At 42.8% G+C, this 21709-nt stretch overlaps 2 protein-coding genes across 2 annotated transcripts in view; one reads left to right on the top strand and one right to left on the bottom strand.

The window, feature by feature from the left end:
• apc2 (APC regulator of WNT signaling pathway 2) overlaps positions 1 to 21424 on the bottom strand; it is a 66737-nt gene extending 45313 nt beyond the window's left edge. Inside the window, exons 1-3 of the mRNA XM_084355063.1 lie at positions 21338 to 21424; positions 20020 to 20100; positions 7220 to 7307 (exon numbers count right to left, since the gene is read on the bottom strand). The gene's annotated coding sequence lies outside the window, so the exon portion shown is untranslated. The remainder of the gene's footprint in view (positions 1 to 7219; positions 7308 to 20019; positions 20101 to 21337) is intronic.
• Positions 619 to 16530, top strand: diras1a (DIRAS family, GTP-binding RAS-like 1a). The gene is made up of 4 exons (XM_084355081.1): positions 619 to 827; positions 12093 to 12276; positions 12379 to 12549; positions 12801 to 16530. Exons 2-4 carry the CDS (start codon positions 12139 to 12141, stop codon positions 13089 to 13091), a joined length of 600 nt encoding a protein of 199 aa, XP_084211207.1. The 5' UTR covers positions 619 to 827; positions 12093 to 12138; the 3' UTR covers positions 13092 to 16530.
• Positions 21425 to 21709: the final 285 nt, after the last annotated feature.

Raw genomic sequence — 21709 nt, 5'->3', positions numbered from 1 at the left:
AAGATGATTTAATCCATTAATCACAGATACGAACTAAAAGCTAAAAAGATTTAATCAACGTATATGAAAATATTTCTATTTCTAAAACTGTCAGGATCTAAATGTAGTTCGTGTTGTCAGTTCAAGCTGCTGCTGGAGGCGCGAGGCTCAGTCTGCGGGATGATCCGCTTCTGTTTTCTCTGGGTGACGCGTCTGAGTGACGCTGGTGGAGGTGAAGGTGTGGAGGGAAAATGTATTTATACTCTGGAAGATGATGATGATGATGATGAGGTGCCAGTGTGGAGGCTGAAAATGACACTTCCGCTTGAGGATTACAGCCTTCAAAATAAGAGCGAAGACACCTAGTTTTATTTTTTATATTCAGATTAATTCACTTCAAACCATCAGTGTGAAAACCACTGCTGGTCTCTTTCACGGCTAAATGTTCGCGCGTTTATATACGTTATTTTACTTATTATTATATTTAAAGAATGCGTAAAGTTAAGATTTAAAACATAGATTTCAAGATGAAATGAAGGTTTTTGCCGGCAGTTTTTTTTTTTACAGAATCATGCTTTTATTTTGATGAAACCCGAGCGGAAGTGTTCCTGTTGTTTGTGCCAGAAGGAAGGAGGTGATGGAGGGAGGAGGAGGAGGAGGAGGAAGAGGAGGAGGGCTGATGTGTGCTGATCAGCAGCAGGTCTGATGATGATGATGATGATGATGATGATGATGATGATGATGGTGATGATGTGAGTCAGAGAGCGGAGGGTTCAGGATGCTCACAGCCGCTCCGGAGTAGACAAACCCCGGACACAGACCCGCAGAGGAGCCGCAGAGGAGCCACGGTGAGTCCGCACTCATCACACCGACACTCGCTCACTGACGGCGGGGAGCGCGCAGACAGCAGCCCGGCGGAGGAGCTCCACAGTCGGTGTGATTTCACCGCCCGGCTCGGTGCTGCTGCTGCTGGGGCTCATTTCAGAGCTGTGCGTGCATGTGTGCGTGCGTGTGCGTCTTTAACTGTGTGTCCAAGCCACCGAGTGCGCGTGCCCGGCTGTGCGCGAGCTCGATCGTTACTATTGAGCGAGTCAGACTGATTAACATGATGAGAGGAGATAATGAGTCTGCAGCTGATGGAGACTGAGAACAAAGCAGCAGGTCAGAGTGTGTGCGTGCGTGCGTGTGTGTGTGTGTGTGTGTGTACAGAGGTGAGTTGTGTTTGTGTTGTTTCATTGATTCTTGATGCTTTGGCAACATAGTTCTCACATTCATGCCAATAAAGCAAATTTGAGAGAGAGAGAGAGAGAGAGAGAGAGAGAGAGTGTGTGTGTGTGTGTGTGTGTGTGTGTGTATGTGTGAGTGAGTGTGTGTGAGAGAGTGTGTGTGTGTGTGTGTGTGTGTGTGTGAGAGAGAGAGAGAGTGTGTGTGTGTGTGTGAGTGAGTGTGTGTGAGAGAGTGTGTGTCTGTGTGAGTGTGTGTGAGAGAGAGAGTGTGTGTGTGTGTGTGTGTGTGTGTGTGTGTGTGAGAGAGAGAGAGAGAGAGTGTGTGTGTGTGTGTGTGTGTGTGTGTGTGTGAGAGAGAGAGAGAGAGAGAGTGTGTGTGTGTGAGTGTGTGTGTGTGTGTGTGTGTGTGTGTGTGTGTGAGTGTGTGAGAGAGAGAGAGAGAAAGAGAGTGAGTGTGTGTGTGTGTGTGTGTGTCTCTGTGTGTGTGTGTGTGTGTGTGAGTGTGTGAGAGAGAGAGAGAGAGAGAGAGAGTGAGTGTGTGTGTGTGTGTGTGTGTGTCTCTGTGTGTGTGTGTGTGTGTGTGTGTGTGTGTGAGTGTGTGTGTGTCGTGACGACTGATCAGCCTGTTGCTGCTGTCAGATATCATCACCTGAGGCGTCAGCGTACAAATACTACAGGAATACTTCAGGAATACTATAGTCATGTAGTACTTCATCATTACTGGTGTACAGAGGTGAAGAAGTAAAAGTACTGCACTCAGTATCAGCATCAAAATATATTTAACGTGCCAAAAGTAAAAGTACTCCTCATGCAGAGTAATATATATTATAATATTGTTTTAGAGGTGAAGAAGTACTTGATATTTCTTATTGTTCTTATGTTTGATAAACTGTTTAAATCACAATATTTTACTTGTTATTATTGTTCTTGCTTGTTTGCACTCGTCTCTCCACCTGTTTTTGTGCCATGTTGTTTTTTAAATCACTTGTGAACTGTCTGAATTGTTTGAAAGCTGCTGTATGAACAACGTTTATTTGATTTATTGAAAAGTATCAACATGAAAAAGTAAAAGTACTCATCATGCAGAGTAATATTATATATATATTATATTGTTTTACAGTCAGTGATGTGTTTGTCACTTTAACGCTGCAGCTGATGAAGATCATTGTAATAACTGTACAAACAGTGTAATCTATTATAGTATATTATTATTTATTGGTTGATTATATTTAGTATTAATAATCTGGATCTCACAAATAAATGTAGTGAAGTAAAAAGTACAATATTGCATAAAGTACAAGTACCATAAAAGTTGGGCACTTATAAAAAGACAGCAGTCAGTCAAATAGTAAAATAATTTAGATTAATAGTCAGAACATATGAATATTATTATTATTATTATATATCATAGTGAATATTATAATAATATTAACGTCTGAATTGTAATATTGTAGTAAAATAAACACAGTCAGAGTATTTTATGAATATCTGAGTGATGTGAAGCTGCTGACAGGAACGTGAATATTAAATACTGCTGTGGTCATAATCTACTTTATGAGATAATCTTTCTTCTAACAGAATAATGAGGAACTTCATTGTCCTGCGTATAAAACAGCATCGAACACAGTAAAAAGTATTAATAAAAGACTGTGTTCAGATCAGCTGATCTGATTCGTATTATAACTGACACCACTGGACGGTGCCTCTGCTGCAGCTGACGTTTTACTGACACCGTCCTGCTGACTGAGACCGAAACACACCAAACTTATTTTAATGTTCTCATTTTGAAATAATATATGAAACTAGAGACGTTCAGAAGAACCTGTGGCTGTGAGTGCTGCCTGCTGAAAAGCTAAATGAACATTGTTAATGTGTACAAATGTTGAATTCTGCCAATAATGTGTGAAAGAGAGTGAAGAAGGCTGACGTCAAACTGAACTGGTGACTTTAACATATCTGAAGTCTGTCTCACAATTTAGACGTTTTAATCTCATAATTATGACTTTTTAAGAAGCATGACGAGTCGTACTAACAGTGAGAGTGAAAACATACTGCATGCTGGGAGCTGTAGTGTTGCTGAAAGAGTCAAACACTGAAGAGTGAGCAGAAACTAATTCACTCAGGAAAATGTTCAAGAAATATCACAAACAATATAAAGTGTACTGGTGCAGTACTGAAGTACTGAAGTACTTCAGTACGTCAGTACATCAGTACTTCAGTACGTCAGTACGTCAGTACATCAGTACTTCAGTACGTCAGTACTTCAGTACGTCAGTACGTCAGTACATCTGTACGTCAGTACTTCAGTACGTCAGTACGTCAGTACTTCAGTACGTCAGTACGTCAGTACGTCAGTACTTCAGTACGTCAGTACGTCAGTACGTCAGTACGTCTGTACGTCAGTACTTCAGTACGTCAGTACGTCAGTACTTCAGTACGTCAGTACTTCAGTACGTCAGTACGTCAGTACTTCAGTACGTCAGTACGTCAGTACGTCAGTACATCTGTACGTCAGTACTTCAGTACGTCAGTACGTCAGTACATCTGTACGTCAGTACTTCAGTACATCAGTACGTCAGTACTTCAGTACGTCAGTACGTCAGTACTTCAGTACTTCAGTACGTCAGTACGTCAGTACGTCAGTACATCTGTACGTCAGTACTTCAGTACGTCAGTACGTCAGTACGTCAGTACGTCTGTACGTCAGTACTTCAGTACATCAGTACGTCAGTACTTCAGTACGTCAGTACGTCAGTACGTCAGTACATCAGTACTTCAGTACTTCAGTACGTCAGTACGTCAGTACGTCAGTACTTCAGTACGTCAGTACGTCAGTACGTCAGTACATCAGTACTTCAGTACTTCAGTACGTCAGTACGTCAGTACGTCAGTACTTCAGTACGTCAGTACGTCAGTACTTCAGTACTTCAGTACTTCAGTACATCAGTACATCAGTACTTCAGTACATCAGTACTTCAGTACGTCAGTGTTTGAATCCTCTGTAGTTTCTGCTGCGTGAAGTAAAACTCAGTCCGTCTCCGCTGGACGTCTTAACGCCGTCGCAGACGTTAAAGAGACGTCTGTTGGACGTGTTTGTGCTCAGCAGGACATTTTGTTCATGTTGTGAGTCTGAATCAGATCAATACAGACACTTTACTACAAAGGTCCATACAGAGGAGAGAAATACATCGTATTGTGATTATTTCACAGTTATTAAGATTGATTCATGATCACGATTACTCAGAATTATCTGTTTTTATCTTTATCAGAATTAAAATCCTGATGATGTCACACTCGTGGTCTGCTAACACACATTTTCCTTCTTATTTCATTACATGAGTTTTCATTGTTTTTCTGTCATGTTGAGTCAACATGAATACATTTAATAACTAAGTCTGACTAAATTAAAATAATATAAACATAAATATAGTATAGTATAAGTACATAGTATGAAAGTAATATTTTTTAATCTGCCTCCTGTAATAAATCACAGTTCAAACTTGTCAGGTTCATTAAAATGTGTTATAATTATGGACAGATTAATATTGTTATTGTATTTAGAGCTGAAATAAAGTTGATACTAAAGATTAATAATAAACAAGAGAATAAATGTAAATGTGAATACAGATCACACTTCATGACTCCAGCACAGTGTGAACAGCTCAGCTCAGATTTATTTTACATTTATCATTTTATTGTGTTACTGCTCCTTGTAGTTTGTGTATGAACGGTGTCATTAGGTGTCATTAGGTGTCTTTAGGTGGTATTAGTCATTTGTCCAGCCTGAATGAACTGAATGAGTTATTGGTCATCTTGAACATGAAGATTGAGTCGTTACAGGTCGTCTTTTCTTTGCTCACTGATTTATAATTCATATTTTCCAACTTATATTTTAAACTGGACTTTTCCTCACGCAGACTGAGAGGAGCCGTCATTATCAAGTCAGACCAATAATATATATTTAATATTAATATCATCTCTCTGAAGCTCCCTGTGTGCGTTTGTATTTTCTGCTGCTGCTTCGCTCACTGATGGTGTTTTCCCCGCTGCCCGCCTCCGCACAGGAAGTGATGTCAGATGATGTGGGCAGGCAGGTAACCATGACAACGGCCCTGCCGATGATGACATGTTTGCACTCGTCTCCGAGTGTATGAATCTCTGCTGTCTGAGCACCATCGCCACGGCAACCAGACAACTCACACACACACACACACACACAGACACACACACAGACACACACACAGACACACACACAGAACATTCAGGTGCTCCCATGGTTACATGGATGCTTGCAGGAGGCAGGTGTGTGTGTGTGTGTGTGTGTGTGTGTGTGTGTGTGTGTGTGTGTGTGTGTGTGTGTGGCACAGATTGATTAACGAGCTGCTGATTAGTCAGAGGTCTAAATGTGTGGTGGAGATAAGGAGCGGTGACGTCGGCGCTCTGTGAACAGCAGCCGCTGAGAAACTGAATTTTATAAATTTAAATTCTTTTTTTTTGTTCAGTGATAATTAATAAAAAACTTATTCTCAGGCTCTTTCCAACGACCCTCAAACTTCATACATGAAAGAAAATCACTTGAGTGCAGATGAGAAGTTCAAATATAAGAGTAGAATATATTTAAAATAATATGCAGCTCACTAAAACAATATTTACAGCCTCTAACTGCAGGTGGAACTGTCACTTTATGTTAGCTATGTTGTCTTCAGCTTGCTAATAACGTTAGCATGATGTTGAGGTCTGTGAAGGCTGTCGCCACATTTCTCACTGTTTTCACCAAACAGTTGACGGATTTGTGGAGAAAATGATCAACAGCTCCAACAGAAACATCCTGATTTCACAGGAATGACTGAGTCACAGCCTGCAGACACTTTACTTTAACTACATTTTCAGGAGTGTGTTCGTACTTTTACATCGTTAGCGTGTGTGAATACTGGGAGCAGGTCTCCTGGATCTCACTGTGATGCGGTGGACAGTTTGAGGCTGGTGGAGCAGGAAGCAGTGGGCGGAGGCAGCGGATGCTCTGATGGTATCTCTCCTGATCTACAGACGTTATTACAGCGAGGACGTGTGAGCTGCAGGAGGCTCTCAGCTGTGAGACGGATCATTAACCAACATCACAGATCCTGTCTCCATGTTTAACTGCTGTCCTGACAGACTCGGTGTGTGTTGTCATGGATCCAGAGCAGTAAGTGCATCGGTTCAGTAGAGGAGGAGCAGAAATGATTCATCGATCGAGTCGTCAATCAACAGAAGATCAAAAGAATCATGATGCCTCTTGGTGCTGTATCGTAGGCAACTGGACTACAGTACAGCACCAGGATTTACCCGGATGACTGAGAACCTTCATCAACAGTCATCATGACATGTTGATTGATTCATTGTTTCAAGACATTTGTTACTGTTTTTTTTTTCGACTGATGACAGCAGACTCTGATACTCTGAACAGACTATTAGATTATTAGTATTATTGTTTTTAGCTTCTGCCAAACTGAACAGAACTAAAGTTGATACTGAGCAGGTTGTTAGAAAACACATTAAAAATACAGAACAGATCATTTGTACTGACGTCATCAGCTTGTTTCAGTCAACAGAACTTCATCAGGAAAAAAAACTAAGAAAATAATTGTATCTAGTCAACATCTGTTTTATTTCTTAAATATACGTTGTACAGTGAGGAGTGGTGACAGGAAGTCAGTGATGAAGACAGAAGAAGTGAACCCGGTGTTCCCCTGACACGGGTACATATCAGCGCCGGTACAGTTTCTGAGAAACCGTTGAAATAATGTATTTTCATTTATTAACCTAAACTTTCATTATACTTTCATCATTTCAGTCGAGGGCTCATCACATCAAAGCTCCAGAGATTCAGAGTTCAACAGCCAATCAAAAGGGACATACAGCTTCCTGAGGTCCAGTAGTACTGTACCTTTATCTCTGACAGTGTAACTTACTTGTAATTTAGAAGTAAATGAAATCTATTACTGTGTAAATCATCAAGAAATAATGAAACATACTCATGACAGTTACCCAGAGTCCAGTGTGACGTCTTCAGGTGTCTCGTTTTGTAAAACCAGCCGTCCACAAACCCACAGATTCAGTTTCCTGTGAAATAAACCAGAAGAAACCATCAGAAACTCTGGAGACACTAGTGATTTTGATTTTTGCTTGATGGATCAAAACAATCACAAAAGTCATTCTAATGATCAAGATATCGATTAATCAACTATTAGTTTAGGAGGATTCATTTTGTGTTATTTGACTCTTTGCTTCTCAGTCGTATATATAACATATATATAAAATAAAAGCCCTGATCGCTTCAGTTGACAGTGATTGATTTCGCTCATTAAACACTTTTATATAAATCACAGAACACCCAGGAGATCTCTGAGTGATGCTTGTGATGTTTCCAGTAACTAAAGTGTTGTTGAACAGTGAATGAAGACAAATCGTTTATATCTGAGGGTATAAAACTGTGTGAGGATGAATCATCCAGAAGAAAATCTGTTTCCTGACGTCTCTTGTTGAAACGTCTCTCCTCTTCTCTCTATAAAAGCCTCTCTGGTTTTTATCTGCTCTCCTCTTTAATGAGATGCAAAGCTCTAATCAATGCTCGTTAGTCACTCTGCGGGGGAACACAGCTCAGCATGCTGGGAAACTCCCCGAGGACTTTGCTCCATCTTTTAATTCATCCCGTTTGTCATTTTATCTGTGAAACACACTCGGAGAGTTCAGAGAGGACGAGATGAATCAGGTGAGACGTCAACGTGTTCCAGTCAGTGAAGATTTAAATGTCACAGAGCTGCAGCACGAACACTCGTCGCTGCAGGACGCACTCAACACTGTCTTCACACCAGAGACACACACACATCCAACACGAGGCTTTTATATTATCTGGGTTGTAAACGTCACATATAAAGTCTCCTACACTTTATCCAGTGAATCTACTGTGAGAGATTTGAACTGGGCCGCGACAGAAAGCTCATGAGAAGCTAACAGTGTTTTTGCTGCTTCATGGAAGTTTTTGCTGATCCGAACCAAAAAAATGCTTTCGCTCATAATTCAAACTAAAATGTCGCTGACATGAACAATCTGGTAACTTAAACTAAAGCTAACCTGCTAGCAAACACAAGTCAAACTAAACTGTTAGCTAATGTAAATCAGACAAGATTATCTTAACTGCTCGCTGAAATGAACAAAACTATTTTACCTACATTATTTAACTGTGTGTGAATGGGAGCTGAGCTAGGCTACTTTAGCTGCCTTCTAGCAAACATGACATAAATGCTGCCAATCATTAGCTAACCTGAACCAGTGTGACGAGCCAGAAGCTTAAAATTGTAGTTAAATGTGTGTTAGAGCATCTTTATGTTCTGTAACGTGACAGATTTCCCTCAGAACATGTGGATGTGGTTCAGTTTATTAGTAATTAGGGCCCGAGCACGAATCTCGTGCGAGGACCGATTGTATCTGCTCGGATTCTTTATTATTATTTTTATTATTATTTTTTGTCCTTCCCCAGGATCGCATATGTGGCGGCCTGAACGTGCCCCACAACTCACCAAACTTGGAACATGTGACCAAAAACTGTCTCGGATCGTCATGAAATTTACAGGACTTATGGGTCTCAAGGACTTAGCCCGGAATTATTTTTGTTGGAATTTTTGCCGCAACAGGAAGTCGGCCATCTTGAACGGCGTGTGCCAATTTTCAATTTTCCGACGCCGTTTTCGGGACTTCAGCATGTTCGCAGACTCACCAAATTTCGCATGTAGCTTCTTAACCATGAGGACATTATTTTGATACCACAACTGCCCTCATGCGCAGCACGATAGCTCAGTAGCGCCCCCTAACGGCTTTTCCCATTCTGTACGGACCGAATGTCTGTGCCTCGTACTTTAACTAACTCATCCTACAGATTTAACGCCACAGACTTCACATTCACTATATAATTATTATATAATAATTATTATATTATTATACAATAAATAATTATTATATGTAAATATTAGCATGTTAGCTCAATAGCTTCCAGGTCATGTGATCAATTGACTCAAAATCAGTGTGGGATCATGTAACTACACTGGCTGCATGAGTCACGGGTCACCAGATTTGGCCCGTAGCTCGTTACACATGAGTACGTTAAGTCGATACTACAACTGCCCTCATGTGCAGCACGATAGCTCAGTAGCGCCCCCTAATGCCCCCTTATGGCTTTTCCCATTAATTTCTTTTCATTTCTACGCCTCGTACTTTATTTCACTAGTCCTACAGATTTAACGCCACAGACTTCACACTCACTAAATATCATCTTCAGACCTTGATGATGACACCTTGTCAAAAGCTTTTGCCTCCGATATACATATGTATCATGACCAGACGCACAAAATACCCCTCGGCACCGAAACCCTCAGTCCAACAGGAAGTCGGCCATTTTGTCAAACTTGAAGCCCCGCCTCCTACATGCACATACACTAATGAATTTCGGCACGCATAAGTATCGTGACCACACATAACACACACATGCATTTCTGACAGAAGCTCACTGAGGCGCTATCTTCGCTCAGCTATGTGCTGTGACGACAAACATCATCCAGTTTACATGACATTCACAGGCTGTTTTCTCCAAATCACACACTACAACATGACATATAATTGATGGGTGAGCTCTCGGGCCACATAGTGGACAGACTCGCCCTCTGCGTCTGCCCTCCGACGGCGCCACAGCCCGACGTACGTGGGGGGGCGAGGGCCCGTTCATCGCTGCTTGCAGCTTTAATTTTAATTAAATCCTTTAGATTTGATTGGATCTGTGGTTTAGTTAATACAGCGGAGCGTTACAGATCTGTAGAGAGAGAGAGCTGCACCCGAACCTCCATCATCCACACAAATCACATTCGCTTGGATAAATGTATGGAATCAACCCAGATACCATGATGATCTACAATGAAATGGATTTAAAAAACACATTTTTAGCATTCAACAAGAGACTTTAAACACGTCTTGGAAAATACATTTTTCATTTCACGGTTCTTTGAAAGATTACAGGTATCTCCGTTTGACTTCAGCACCCTGTGAGAACAGCATGCTCTCATACTGTTGCTAATGTAGCGCTAACAAAACTGTAACGTCCGCCTACACTATTGGATAGTTTGAGGAAAACATCCTGGTCGGCTTCAGATCACTTCCTGAAAACAGTCACCTTTGACCTCTGGTCTCAGACGGACCCTGATCCTGGTGATCGTCCTATGAATGAACCACCTGACCAACGCCAACCTCCTCCTGTCGGGAAGTTCAGGCTCCTTATACCACGTTTGTCTGTTGTTCCTGTCATTATCGCCCCCTGCTGGTACTACACCTTCAAACATACAGTGCTTTAGGCACCTAGGTGAGTCAAACCGTCCCCCTCAGACCTCTCGTGGGTCGACGGGCGTATTACATGCTTGAGAGTGACACCGTGCTGATTGTCATTACAACTACTGTATATATAAAATAAAATAGAGTCATCATAGACTTTATAATATTTGAACTACTGATGCAATAGTATCGTTTGCTAACCTGAACCAAAAAGCTATTAATCTGAACTGTTCACATGTTTTAGCTACAAAACTTATTATTTTTCTAACTCGAGCAAAACTGTTAATACATTTAACCAAAACAACGTCTAAAACGAACCTGAACTTAACTTTTAATCAGAACCACGGGTCACTGGGCTTTAACAGAATAAACTGAGGCTGAGTGCTGAGGACAGCACACACACACACACACACACACACACACACACACTCAGTAATTACATGCTCATTGTGATGGAGATGATGCAGCAGGTTGCAGCTGAAGGACTCTCCTTCTGTGTTTTCATTTTTTTCCACCAGGTACTCGATGACACTAATTACATTCAGACGGTTTGTTCCTGCCTCGCTCCGTCTGAACACTGTTTTACTCTTTGACCTCCACAGATACTCACGTCTCTGTTAATGTTCATTTATTGAGTTTGTCTCAGATGGTGACTTTCATTCAGGAAAAACTAGAAGAATCAGAATCGCTTTTATTGCCACGTAAGTTTACACATACAAGGAATGTGCTGTGGTCTGTAGGTGCAAACCAACAAACACTGAAAATACTTAAAAGACATACTAAAAATATAAAAATATAAATCGAGTGTGACGGATTTTAAAGTAGGTGAAGACTGTCCAGAGTGTGCGAGGTCACATCAGTGTGCAAAATAAGAGCCTCAGTGACTAAAACTTACAGTAATGTAAGTGAAGGGGGAGGGAGGGGGTCATGGGAAGAAACCGTTCTTATGGCGAGAGGTTCTGGTCCTGATGGACTGCAGCCTCCTGCCAGAGGGGAGACTCTCAAAAAGTGTTTGCCCTGGCTGTGAGGGGTCGACAGGTATCTTACCTGCACGTCTCAGGGTCATGAGGCGTGCAGGTCCTGGAGGGATGGCAGATTGCAGCTGATCACCTCCAGCAGTCTGCAGTCTGCCCTCGTCCCTGTCAGAGGCAGCAGAGTACCAGATGGTGATGGAGGAAGTGAGGATGGACCCGATGATGGCTGTGTAGAAGTGCACCATCATCGTCTTGGGCAGGCTGAATTTCTTCAACTGCCGCAGGAAACACATCCTCTGCTGGGCTTTTCTGATGAGAGCGCTGATGAGAGAGCTGAGAAGCAGTAAGACCTCCACCATGTTGACGCTGGAGTCACCCAGGGTGACGGGGCCGGGCGTGGCTGGGCTCTTTCTGAAGTCCAGTCACCTCCACTGTTTACAGAGCGTTGAGTCAAAATAAGAATCTAAATTAAACTCCTGCTTTGATTTTACATCAGTTCACTTCTTTTAACTTTGAATTTCTAATTATACAACTCTTCTCTTTGTCTTTTCTTTCTCAGTGTACAGGTCAGTTTCCAGAGCAACCGGCGGACTCCAACTCCCAGAATGCCAGAGCAGAGTAACGACTACCGGGTGGTGGTGTTTGGAGCAGGAGGGGTGGGGAAGAGCTCGCTGGTGCTTCGGTTTGTTAAAGGCACCTTCAGAGACACCTACATCCCCACAGTGGAGGACACATACAGACAGGTACGACACACCTTTCTGTTTTTATCAACACGTTCTCTTCTGGTCATAACTGATCTGTTGAATTATTGATCAGTGCCTGTCGTCTCTGCGGCGTCTCTGCAGGTGATCAGCTGTGATAAGAGCGTGTGCACGCTGCAGATCACCGACACAACAGGAAGTCACCAGTTTCCCGCCATGCAGCGACTCTCCATCTCCAAGGGCCACGCCTTCATCCTGGTCTACTCCATCACCAGCCGGCAATCACTGGAGGAGCTCAAACCCATTTACCAACAGGTCACCGTCTTTACTCTACAGTCGAGGAGCCTCGTGTGGCCTCTGATGGTTTATATGCACTCAGGCTGTTTTCCTGAGGTGGAGATTTATCTTATTACATTAAAGCTCCAGAGAAAACAGTCGCTAACTTCTAACTGGAATCATTTTAAATGGACAGGATTTTTAACTACGTGTAAAGGTTGAACCGATCATGAATGTTCTCTCTCTAACTTGTCGAGGCCGCAGACTGACTTCCTCTTGTCTCCCTCCAGGTTCTGGCCATCAAAGGCACCGTAGAGTCCATTCCCATAATGCTCGTGGGCAACAAAAGCGATGAGACGGCCCAGCGTGAGGTGGAGACGAAGGAGGGCGAGGCTCAGGCCGGTGCATGGAAGTGTGCCTTCATGGAGACGTCGGCCAAGACGAACACCAATGTGAAGGAACTGTTCCAGGAGCTGCTGTCCCTGGAGAAGAAGAGGGACATGAGCCTGAGCATCGACGGGAAGCGTTCAGGGAAACAGAAACGAGCCGACAAGCTGAAGGGGAAGTGCAGCGTCATGTAGAGCGAGCGGCAGACCGTCTGTAGAGGACCGGCAGGGGAGGCCGGACAGGACTCGACTTCCCCTGCCATCTTTCTCCAGCTCTGCATCATGGAGGGCACGTCTCCTCCTCTGTGTATCTGAACACTGAAGCCCAGAGGAACAAAACCATGAGACTGATAATGAAACTTTATTTATAGCGGGCTCTCGGGCCCCTTGTGGCTCTGAACTGGATCGTGTTTGTGGCCCCAAAATACTTTTACCACACCAACATTATAATAAAGGGATACTCCACTGATTTCTGTTGTGAAACCTGGACCAAGCCTGAAGAAACCTGTATTTATAGTTTTCTATATTCTGAGAGAAAAAGTACATTATTTGGAAATATTGTGAACACTAAGATGTAGCTGAAGCTCTCCACAGACCCGACCAGTACCTGAACCTGACTGGTACTGCCTAGTTTGAGACTCAGACCCAATCCTGAATCAATGGGCATCAGATAGAAACACACATGACGACATGCAAACAGACAGATGATTCGAAAAAGTCAGAAAGAAAGAAATTTACTTATAAATTAGAAGATCCCAGCACCTGAACCCAGGAAGAGACCATAGCTTTGAACAAAGTGGCCCAAACGTTCAGGTGGACTGTAAATCTGTTCAAGAGTAGTAGTATCTGAGGACTGGCTCACGGACGGTTGATGTTCCAGTGCTCGTAACCCAACAAAACAATTATATAGCGCGTTAGCTAAAGCTAGGCTAATGCCAACATCAGGTTGCATTTGTAGATATGAAGCTAGTTAGCTGAACATGCTAACTTTTACATTTAGATATTTTTTCTCCACTCAGTGTGCTGGTTTGTAGTCTGGTCACTGGTCACTGGTCAGTGGTCTCTGGTCTCTGGTCTCTGGTCACTGGTCTCTGGTCTCTGGTCTCTGGTCAGTGGTCTCTGGTCACTGGTCACTGGTCTCTGGTCACTGGTCTCTGGTCACTGGTCTCTGGTCTCTGGTCAGTGGTCTCTGGTCTCTTGTCTCTGGTCACTGGTCACTGGTCTCTGGTCAGTGGTCAGTGGTCTCTGGTCTCTGGTCAGTGGTCTCTGGTCTCTGGTCTCTGGTCACTGGTCTCTGGTCACTGGTCAGTGGTCAGTGGTCTCTGGTCAGTGGTCAGTGGTCACTGGTCTCTGGTCACTGGTCACATATGCGTATGTGTGTTTGTACCAGAGACAGAATGAATCCGGTGTGATGACAACAGTGAAGAGCGACTTCAAATCATTATTTATGTGAAACTAAAAATAGTCACGTAGTTTTGGTGGCTTCATTTAGAAGGTGTTGCTGGAGACAATCCAGTCTTCACCCTCCAAACTCTCTGTTTGAACATCACTTGTGGGGAAATGTGAAGACTTGCTCATCTTTGATTGGACAATTACTGTAAGAGGGTTTAATGACTGACTGATCAGCAGAGTGACTCAATCATCAAACTAAAGAAAGCAAAGACTTCAGTCTGAGTCACTCAACACATTAATGTCTCTTGAGTAAATCTTAGCATGCTAATGTGTTAGCCACATTGCTAAGCACACTTCATGCACAGTCCTGACAGGCAGTTGGTTTGTACCCCCCTTTAGTTGAAGAGGGTAACACTGGTTTGACTCCTGGTCATCTGTAACCACATCCTACATCAGGACTTTCCATCACGTATCGACCATAAATGCACCATCAACCAATCACACATCAGACCAAAAACAGTGGAGTATTCCTTTATCTAATGAGACGAGTGACATTTCTGTTGTTGGTGGTCGTGACCCTGAACGTGGACTGTGTTTCCTGTTGTCATTAGAGGAGCGCCTACACTCGCTGACAGTCTTCACCCTCCACAGAAACACTCAGTGTTTACTCCAGCAGCTGCTCTGCTGTGGACGGCAGGCGGTCTGATGAGCTGACAGACTGCACAGCAAACAGCAGACGCTCTGACGATAACGGCTTCGATCATTTCTACGAGCACGAGCCGGCCTTTCACTCTGTATCTCTGTCAGACTGCAACATCTGTTAGCATCAACACGTAGCTGCAGCAGCTGTAAGAACTGTATTTATTGATTTAGAGGAAAAGTCCAGGACTGAGGAAATCATCTCCAGAGACAGGTGCTTCTCATCAGTTTCTCTCTACTGAGAGGGGTCCTAGCTTAGCATAAATACTGGAGTAAAGCTAGCCTAGCTCCATCAAAAAAAGATTAAAAATCCACCTAATGACAGCTTCTGTTCTGAGTCAGTGGTGGATGTTAGTTAACAAACCTGACGTCCCCAGAATGAAGTGGAAGATGTTTGAGGGTTTTGTGAGTTAAGGATTGGCATTAAAGTCGTCCCTGAATCTTCACCACAACTGAACATCTCAAGTGCAAAACAACACGACCTTATAGAAGGAAAACGTACAGATTCTCTTATCTGCCGGTTTTACAACGAAGACCAAACACCTTCTTCTATCAGCTGTGCAGGAGAACGGAGCAGAGACTGATCTCAGCACCAAACACTGAGTCTGACATTTCCAAAGAAGATGAATTTGCATGAATTTATAAAATATCACCAGATAAAAATGTTGCTTGAATTAATTTTTTCCTTGCAGTAAAGATTTGTTTGTGTAATAGAAAACCAACAACTTGAATGTGACGTTTCAAAGACGGACTGTCTTCTTGGCAAATCCTGTGTTTCTGTAAATTGAGACTTGCTCCATCACCTGATCATTTAAAGACCTGATGAACATCTCGTCTTCACTCTTTAACCTGCAGAAACCCCTCGAGGCAGATTGCAGTGAATATTTGTGAGCACCTGCAGGACTTTGTCCTCACGTGTGGCTGAAAGTTTCACTTTACAGCTCAGTCCTGATAAAACGCTGAACAACTCGTTCCTCTCATCAGCCGTACTAAAGATCTTTGCTCATCACAGGCTGAACACTTGGTGGAAGCTGTAGTTTCACTTTTAACGGAGCTTAACTAGTTTCACTCAGCAGTTAAACTGATCCTTGATGTTGGCTGGCGTCTCCTAACCCTCCACAGAGTGACGTCTGTCTGTACTGATATAACTTCTCACCCGACAACAAGAGGGTTTCTAAATGTGGGACTGTTCCTTTAACGGTCAGGACTGATGACTGGAGGTTGTGTGAGCAGTCGTGTATATTTTAAAGGCCTTTCCTTCAACTGTACTTGACAGTTTGGTTTGTTATCTGAACACAAGTGAGCTAAAAACTCTTCGAAGCACAAACACATCAGACTGAAGTCAGAGCTGCAGATCAGTGACTCACATTTTATACACTTTTAAAAATGTGTTTGTTCTCACTGTAAAAAGCTTTTTAACATGTTTTTGTGTCGAGGCGTCACCTCACCTCTGTTCATCACTCGGGCTTTAGCAATATTAAAAATGGCTGCAGGAGGAAATATTAAATAAACCACTTTAAGTTTCAGTTTATGAATTCTAACATGTCGACTCTCGTAGTGTTTAAACTGACGTGGTCTTCAGTTGATTTTCATCTTGTGTCTCTTTATCATTTTGAGATATGACATCATAAATGCAAAATGGAGGAGGGGGGGGGTAACTGTTAATCCTTTTATTCTCAGAAAACCAGACAAGTTAAAAAAAAAGTTTTCTAAACTGAATAAGATGTTAGAAAGACTTAATCCAGATTTTAATAATATTTTCTTGTACATTTTCACTGTCCGCTCCACTAATCTACACCTGAATAGTTTTATTAAACAGTCACAGAAAAAAAAAATATGTACAAGAAATGTCATTAAAATCTGGAAAAAAGTCTGTTGAACATCTTATTTAATTGAAATCTGAGAATAAAAAGGATTCAAGAGTTATTCCTGAATCACTTTTATTCCTTTAATTCATGATGTCATTTACAAAACTCCTTCAAAATAACAAACTGACCAATAAGTTAGTGGCGGGATGTTGTTACTTCTGTATAATTCTTACTTTATGATGTAATAATAAATGTATGAAAGTGTTCGTGTAGCTCAGCCCGTGAGGTTAAGAGGCTGCAGCAGGCGAACTCTGGAGCTCAGCTCAGCTCATATTAAAATGTCGCTGCTCTATTTTAAGGCTCCATCATCATTTTAACACTCTTCTGATGAGACCAAACACTGAGGACACCGTCAGTCGCTCCTCTGCACTGAACAGCTGTCGTCTGTCTGAGCAGCAGCATCAGGAAGTCAAGTCAGTTTAATTTACACAGCAGCAACTCAAGTTATCTCATGACTCTGATTAATTTAGATACATTTGACCTTTTTTATGCCCCGTTTCCTGCCAACAATCAACTTTGTGAGTGACAGTGAGCACCATCTTCCTCTGAACATAAGAAAGACATTTTTGTTCATAAATGTTCAAATAACAGATCTGTGCCGTCGTTGAGAAGCAGTGGCATGAGACGCTTTTGTCATTTTGTTTATTAGTTTCCTGGAAAGAACAATTTAATCTGCTGGGAAAAGAAATGACTTAATTTCCAGAGGAACTTTATTTAAAAAGTGCTTCTTTTACATTTCTTTCATTTATTTGAGATTATTTAGAACCTCAGTCATCGTCTCCTCCTGATGATATAAAGTCAGGCTCAGCCATCGTCTCCTCCTGATGATATAAAGTCAGGCTCAGCCATCGTCTCCTCCTGATGATATAAAGTCAGGCTCAGCCATCGTCTCCTCCTGATGATATAAAGTCAGGCTCAGTCATCGTCTCCTCCTGATGATATAAAGTCAGGCTCAGCCATCGTCTCCTCCTGATGATATAAAGTCAGGCTCAGCCATCATCTCCTCCTGATGATATAAAGTCAGGCTCAGTCATCTCCTCCTGATGATATAAAGTCAGGCTCAGCCATCGTCTCCTCCTGATGATATAAAGTCAGGCTCAGCCATCATCTCCTCCTGATGATATAAAGTCAGGCTCAGTCATCGTCTCCTCCTGATGATATAGTCAGGCTCAGTCATCGTCTCCTCCTGATGATATAAAGTCAGGCTCAGTCATCGTCTCCTCCTGATGATATAAAGTCAGGCTCAGTCATCATCTCCTCCTGATGATATAAAGTCAGGCTCAGTCATCATCTCCTCCTGATGATATAAAGTCAGGTGAAGTCTCGTAGTCCACAGAACATTTCTGGAGCTTCACAGTAAAACAGAGTTGCAGCGTTCTGCTGAACACCTGAAGCAGCTGGAGATGATTTAAACATCAGATGTCTCCATGCAGCTCGTCTGCTGTGATCACAGAGATCACAACCTGATCTGAGGAGACCAGATTTAACCCTAAATCTAACTCTTTTAGCTGAGCAGTGAAGACTTCTGCTTAAAAAAGCTTCATAATAAAATGTCCTGACAAAGTTGAAGTTGAGACTTCCATATTTGACAAAGAATTGCACTAAACTTGGATGGAAACTTGCCTTTTTGACAATCTGGCAGAGAAATAGTCCCTGAACGGGTTTATATACTGTTGGGTTAAAATGAAGCTCAGGTGTGGAGTGACAGGTGTGAAGGGAGGGGTGAGAGGTAAGGGGTGAGGGGTGAGAGATGAGGGGTGAGAGGTAAAGGGGGTGAGAGGAGAGAGGTGAGGGATGAGGGGTGAGAGGAGAGGGGTGAGGGGAGAGGGGTGAGAGGTAAAGGGAGGGAGAGGAGAGAGGTGAGAGGTGAGGGATGAGGGGTAAAGGGGGTGAGGGGAGAGTGGTGAGAGGTGAGAGGAGAGGGGTGAGGGGAGAGGGGTGAGAGGTAAAGGGGGTGAGAGGAGAGGGGAGAGGTGAGAGGGGTGAGTCGAAAAACAAAAGAGAAACGTCAGAATCAGAAAGGTGTGTGTGATCACTGGGTCATTAAATCAGCAGAGAAACGTGTCTGAAGGTTGAGTTTTTATCCTTCGTCGCCCTCAGATGTTTGTGACCAGACTTTTTGGACCCTGGCTGAGCTGCAGTCCCAACAACGTTTCTGTGGCTTCACTTTAGTTTCTGAGAGTAAATGGAAACTACTGAGTGAATAAAATCAGCGCTGCTGTATAGAAAATATCTGTGTGTCTTTAATTACAGCGGATTAAAACCTGTTGAATACACCCGCAGACCTCCAGGGTACCAACAGTATTATTTTCACACATTTCACATGCAACTGATTATTACTACAACTATCCACCAACACTACCATCAGAGTGACTTCAGGTTAGAGGCACTGAACCCACTTTAGTCTGTCCACAAATCTGAGATATGACTGCAAGACAAACACAAATTCATGTGAGCGTGTCATATTTAACATTTTGTCTGAAGCCTCAAATATTCTTGGAACAAAAACATATAAATTAAGTTGTTTTCCTAATTAAAATCCTCCCATCAGGTGCCTGAAACAGAAGAAAGCTCTGCTGCCACCTGCTGGTGGAGGTGTCACATGACTGCTGAAGGTGTTACATCACTGTTGGGTGTGGTGAGCCGGATACTTTAGTAAAAGTACTAATACTGCAGTGTAAAAATACTCAAAATCAAAACATGAAGTACGAAAGTATCAGCATTAAAATATAGTTCAAGGGCTGAGACTAAAAGTCTGCAGAATGGCCCATTTCATAATATTATACATTATTTTATTGTATTATAATCATTAATACATCAACATTAACATGCAGCTTGTAAAGATGGAGCAAATTTAACACTGCTGAGCTGTTAATCTGTAATATTACATCATCATATAGTTTATTGATTCTGTGTTATTAATCTGAATGGGCAAATTAACTTTACTATCAGATAAATGTAGTGGAGTAAAAAGAGATGTAGTGCAGACGCAGTAATCAAAAATACTCAAGTACAAGCACCCAAAATTGTTCTTATGTAGAGTACTTGAGTAAATGTACTCAGTTACTTTCTACCAGGAAACAATTAATAATGTGGTCAACAGGGGCGGATTTAATCATTGTTTAATCTTTGTCCCCCTCGTTACAATCCTCATTAAGACCCACCTGTCACGTCTCCTGGTGAAGGTGGATCTCCTCTTCATCATCACTGACACAGACATCATGTCCACGTCTGGAGCTGCATATCTGAAAGAAACACAACAAAACATCTGAACAGATGAACCCACTGTAACATCGTATTTTCATAAACAACACAATCTCTGTATGATGACACTTCACGTTCAGCAGCTCAGTGTGAGGCTTGTACCCGGCGGTGTGAGGTTACTAAGTACTTAAGTGCAAATGTATCATTCTTGTTCTTCACTTGAGTATTTCCATTTTATGCAGCTTCACACTACTCAACATGTCAGCTTTAGTTACTAGTTACTTTACAGATTAATGTCTTTTTCTTATCCGTCCTGTCCACGTATCTCCAAACGATGATTGCGAATATGTCTGTGATAAACTTAAGGACTGGACAGATGTTTCCTTTACCAGATTCACATCTGGTGCGTTTCCATAATCTGTTTTGAGCGAATGAACTCGGCTACTTAAAGCATAGTGTGGTCAGAGGATGAGGTGTAGGCTACGTGGCTACGTCACGCCTGGACGTAAACAGAGGCTAGAGGTAAACAAACCAGGAGGCAAGGTGGAGAGAGGTCCGCCCCCTGGTGGCCAGAAACCAAGGAGCGTAAATCCAGATAAATGATCCGTTTTCGGTGATGGCAGGTAAAGACAGTACAGCTGATGATACACAGCCAGAGTGCAGCTTCTCCACACATGGTGGTGGTATGGTATATAAAGTGGGTTTGTGAGCAGCCAATGAAAACAGAGAAGAAGCACACCTGAACCGCCACCTGTGTGTGAACCACACCTGGGGTCACTGACGAGGGCAACAGCCGGATCACAGCTGTGGATTATGAAATAAATCATCTTTGTTCACTACATCTGAGCCTTTCTCACACTCAGCTGTGTGGTTACTACAGGTTAGGTATCGGCCATGAGAGTCAGAGAATTATCGATCACCTTATCGGCTGACAAAGATCCATATCGTGCCTCGTCACAGAGCTAACAACAGATGTGTGGTCACCTGACAGACACATTATGAACATGTGCTGATCGTATAGAGTTTGAAGCTTGTAGTGGAGTGTGTTCACACACAGTGTGGTGTGTGTGAGTATTGATCACACGCCGCTGTGTGCTGTGTGATCAATACTCCGCCTGCAGGCAGCGGCAGCCCCGCTACAGTTACCCGGGCTCACGCTGACTGCAGCGGGCAGCTCCTCGCTGTCAGCCCCGCTAATGCTAACACAAGGAGCGCCTGCTTCTTCCTGCTGTTTATCATGTTGTCATCAGTAATGGCCGCCGTGAAAAAGCTCGTCACCTTCGCTAGTTTTGCCACAGACGTTGAGTTTTCCTCCCGCTGCCTCCACGTTTCTGTCCCGCTGCGGTGACTTCGCGCCATTCAGTTTGTTTTCCGCTGTCTTCCTGGGTCATGTCTGCACATGCGCAGTGAGATGGAACAGTCCATTGTAGTGGAGACTGAAGGGGGAGCCAGAGACACTCGTGATGTATTAAGCCTTGTGAGGCCATGTTAGCGCGTGCTATTTAGAAAAACACAATTAATTAGCTAAAAGTAGAATTAAGTTTAATCAACCAGAAGTTTATGAGGCGTTTTATGGGGTCCTTCGTGGATTGAGGCCCAAGGCAATTGCCGGCCTGTGACTAATGATAGGTCCGCCCCTTGTGCTCAACA

Source organism: Pagrus pagrus, assembly GCF_965226575.1.
Source record: "Pagrus pagrus genome assembly, chromosome: 6".
NCBI lineage: Eukaryota > Metazoa > Chordata > Actinopteri > Spariformes > Sparidae > Pagrus > Pagrus pagrus.
Note: the sequence above shows the minus strand (reverse complement) of the source record. Positions and strands in the feature narration are given on the sequence as shown.

Bases quoted from the DNA above. Each gene is read 5' to 3' on its own strand.
- diras1a (XM_084355081.1), top strand. From the start codon at position 12,139: ATGCCAGAGCAGAGTAACGACTACCGGGTGGTGGTGTTTGGAGCAGGA. The intron at 12,277-12,378 runs GTACGACACACC...GCGTCTCTGCAG, and splicing joins TGGAGGACACATACAGACAG to GTGATCAGCTGTGATAAGAG. The intron at 12,550-12,800 runs GTCACCGTCTTT...GTCTCCCTCCAG, and splicing joins TCAAACCCATTTACCAACAG to GTTCTGGCCATCAAAGGCAC.